This window comes from Nymphalis io, chromosome 30 (genome assembly GCF_905147045.1).
Source record: "Nymphalis io chromosome 30, ilAglIoxx1.1, whole genome shotgun sequence".
Taxonomy (NCBI): domain Eukaryota; kingdom Metazoa; phylum Arthropoda; class Insecta; order Lepidoptera; family Nymphalidae; genus Nymphalis; species Nymphalis io.
In genome coordinates, this window is record NC_065917.1 from 7,191,948 (window position 1) to 7,195,708 (window position 3,761).

General features: G+C 38.1%; 1 protein-coding gene across 1 annotated transcript; it reads left to right on the forward strand.

Annotated features, from left to right (window-relative positions):
- The first annotated feature begins 683 nt into the window (after window positions 1-683).
- LOC126780150 (uncharacterized) lies at window positions 684-1,625 on the forward strand. The gene is made up of 2 exons (XM_050504422.1): window positions 684-1,051; window positions 1,457-1,625. The coding sequence occupies exons 1-2, from the start codon at window positions 823-825 to the stop codon at window positions 1,579-1,581; spliced, it is 354 nt and encodes a 117-aa protein (XP_050360379.1). The 5' UTR covers window positions 684-822; the 3' UTR covers window positions 1,582-1,625.
- Window positions 1,626-3,761: the final 2,136 nt, after the last annotated feature.

The window sequence follows — 3,761 nt, forward strand, 5'->3', positions numbered from 1 at the left end:
CGCGTTTTCCACGATGAGCATGAACACATCGGTATAGACAAGACGATTGATCTGATCCTACGGCACTTTTGGTTCCCCGGTCTAAGACGATTTGTCGCGAAATATGTCACTAACTGCGTTATTTGTATTTCTCATAAACAAACTCCCCGAGCACCTTTACAACCTATATCTTCGTGGCAAAAAGATTCGGTACCATTTGACGTGATACACGCCGACGTACTCGGGCCGCTGAGAGATAGCGATGGTCATAAACACGTACTCATTATAATTGACGCATATACAAAATATTGTTTACTGTTCGCGTTAACACGCCAAGATAGTAGTGAGGTAAAGCGTGTAATAACTCGAATTATATCGCTGTTCGGTACTTTTAAAAAGCTAGTGTGCTATAGAAGTCGTATGTTTGATAATTACGAATTTATTAACTGGATATCTGGTTACGGTGTCGAAGTGCATTTTATTACTCCCGAAATGCACCAAGAAAACGGCCAAGTTGAACGTTACTGCCGCACAGTACTTAATATGATAAGGGTTGAAGTAAATTATAATAAAAATGATTGGTCAAAAGTATTGTGGAAATTACAACTAGTATTAAATATCACTAAACATAAGACAACCCAATACCCGGCACTTAATCTTCTCATTGGCAGCGATTCGACTACTCTGTTAATAAATAGCTTGATTAAAGACATAACCTACGAAGGTTCAAATCCAAATCGCGACGCGACTCGCGAATTAAAAAGGCAACGAGCTGAAGAGCTTATTCGCGATAATAGAAACAAACAAGATGCTTATGTTAATAAAAATAGAAAACCTCCTAAAATGTATCAAGTAAATGACTTGGTTTACGTGATCAAGAATTCTCAAAGCACCGGGAAACTTGATATTGGTATGAGAGGCCCTTATAAAGTAACGAAGGCGCTCCCTAATGATAGATACGAAGTCCAATTGTTGGCTGGTGCCTATGGCAAAACTACTCGGGTAGCTGCAACATATATGGTTTTATGGAAGGGTGAATGGACACCTGAAACTTGTGCTGCATTTTTTGAAGGTATTTACTTGTTGTGCATGAGTTGTTATTTGTCTTGACTTTATTTATTTATTGTAGCATGTAAATGTGAGACGTGCTAGTGGAAAAGACCCATGTAAAACCTGTGCGCGCGGTATTGGGTTGACCACAATGGTTTCTGGGGTGAGTCGGTTGCGCAGCTGACAACAGACCTGTGTAAATCCATGATGTATAGGTATCTGGGGTGACCTACTATAGACTGATATAAAACCTGTTCGTACACACGAGTTTGTGCGAGGTATTCGGTTGCGTGGGACCAGACCTGTGTAAAACCTATGTAGTCTATTCAAACTGACTTGTGTAGTTGACAAATATACAAATATATGCCTTGTTGAGTAATAGAACAGACGTGACTAATGATGGATTTTTGTGTGTTTATTTCCTCAGAAACCAATGATGACAATGCTGAGCAGTTATCGGATGTTGTGGGTGTTACCGGTCCATCCACAAGTTCATCTGAGGGCTTCAGGGACGCAGCCCCGTCAGGAGAGGCCGTGTTGGAGGAAGACTAATATTTTAATTCAGCAACACCACACCTGCCTATATAAGACGAGATGTTGGCGATAAGAGCTCATTACGTTAACTTTTGAAGTGTGCGGAAGCTCTGCCGGAATAATTACCGATTTAATTATATTACTAATTATTTTATGTTTGTTTAAAGTCATAAATTGTGTATGTACTTGAGGCCGAAGGCCAAATAAATCTTTTTTTATTTTAATAATTGTTTGATTTATAACAGTAGTATATCAGTTGTCTGGTTTCCATAGCACGAGTTTTGTACAAGCTTAATTTGGGATCAGATGGCCGTGTGTGAAAAATGTCCCAGGATATTATTATTATTGGTTTCAAATATTTAGAATTAGGATTACGTTGTTAATGTACCAGGAGAACATAAACAGTGAGACGGTCTCACCGAACGATTAGATTAAAAGAGTCAATTAGTTTCAGTTAGGATTACAGTGTTAATGTACCAGGAGATCATAAACAGTGCGTCGGTCTCACCGAACGATTAGATTAAAAGAGTCAATTAGTTTCAGTTAGGATTACAGTGTTAATGTACCAGGAGATCATAAACAGTGAGTCGGTCTCACCGAACGATTAGATTAAAAGAGTCAATAAGATTCAGTTAGGATTACAGTGTTAATGTACCAGGAGATCATAAACAGTGAGTCGGTCTCACCGAACGATTAGATTAAAAGAGTCAATTAGTTTCAGTTAGGATTACAGTGTTAATGTACCAGGAGATCATAAACAGTGAGTCGGTCTCACCGATTGATTAGATTAAAAGAGTCAATTAGTTTCAGTTAGGATTACAGTGTTAATGTACCAGGAGATCATAAACAGTGAGACGGTCTCACCGAACGAATAGATTAAAAGAGTCAATTAGTTCCAGTTATGATTACAGTGTTAATGTACCAAGAGATCATAAACAGTGAGTCGGTCTCACCGAACGATTACATTAAAAGAGTCAATTAGTTCCAGTTAGGATTACAGTGTTAATGTACCAGGAGATCATAAACAGTGAGTCGGTCTCACCGAACGATTAGATTAAAAGAGCCAATTAGTTTCAGTTAGGATTACAGTGTTAATGTACCAGGAGATCATAAACAGTGAGACGGTCTCACCGAACGATTAGATTAAAAGAGTCAATTAGTTCCAGTTATGATTAGTGTTAATGTACCAGGAGATCATAAACAGTGAGTCGGTCTCACCGGACGATTAAATTAAAAGAGTCAATTAGTTCCAGTTAGGATTACAGTGTTAATGTACCAGGAGATCATAAACAGTGAGTCGGTCTCACCGAACGATTATATTACAAGAGTCAATTAGTTCCAGTTAGGATTACAGTGTTAATGTACCAGGAGATCATAAACAGTGAGTCGGTCTCACCGAACGATTAGATTAAAAGAGTCAATTAGTTTCAGTTAGGATTACAGTGTTAATGTACCAGGAGATCATAAACAGTGAGACGGTCTCACCGAACGATTAGATTAAAAGAGTCAATTAGTTCCAGTTATGATTACAGTGTTAATGTACCAGGAGATCATAAACAGTGAGTCGGTCTCACCGAACGATTAAATTAAAAGAGTCAATTAGTTCCAGTTAGGATTACAGTGTTAATGTACCAGATCATAAACAGTGAGTCGGTCTCACCGAACGATTAGATTAAAAGAGTCAATTAGTTTCAGTTAGGATTACAGTGTTAATGTACCAGGAGATCATAAACAGTGTGTCGGTGTCACCGAACGATTAGATTAAAAGAGTCAATTAGTTTCAGATAGGATTACAGTGTTAATGTACTAGGAGATCATAAACAGTGAGTCGGTCTTACCGAACGATTAGATTAAAAGAGTTAATTTTGACTAGACGTTTGGCGCGGTTGGTAGATACTTGCCTTTTCACGCCGAAGGTTGTGGTTTCGATTCCCACCCAGGACAGACATTTGTGTGCATGAACATGTCTGTTTGTCCTGAGTCTGACTGTAATTTTCTGTATAAGTATGTATTTACAAAAGAAAAGTAGTATATGTAGTATTTCAGTTGTCAGGTTTCCATAGCACGAGTTTTGTACAAGCTTAATTTGGGATCAGATGGCCGTGTGTGAAAAATGTCCCAGGATATTATTACTATTAGTTTCAAAGATTTAGAATTAGGATTACGTTGTAAATGTACCAGGAGAACATAAACAGTGA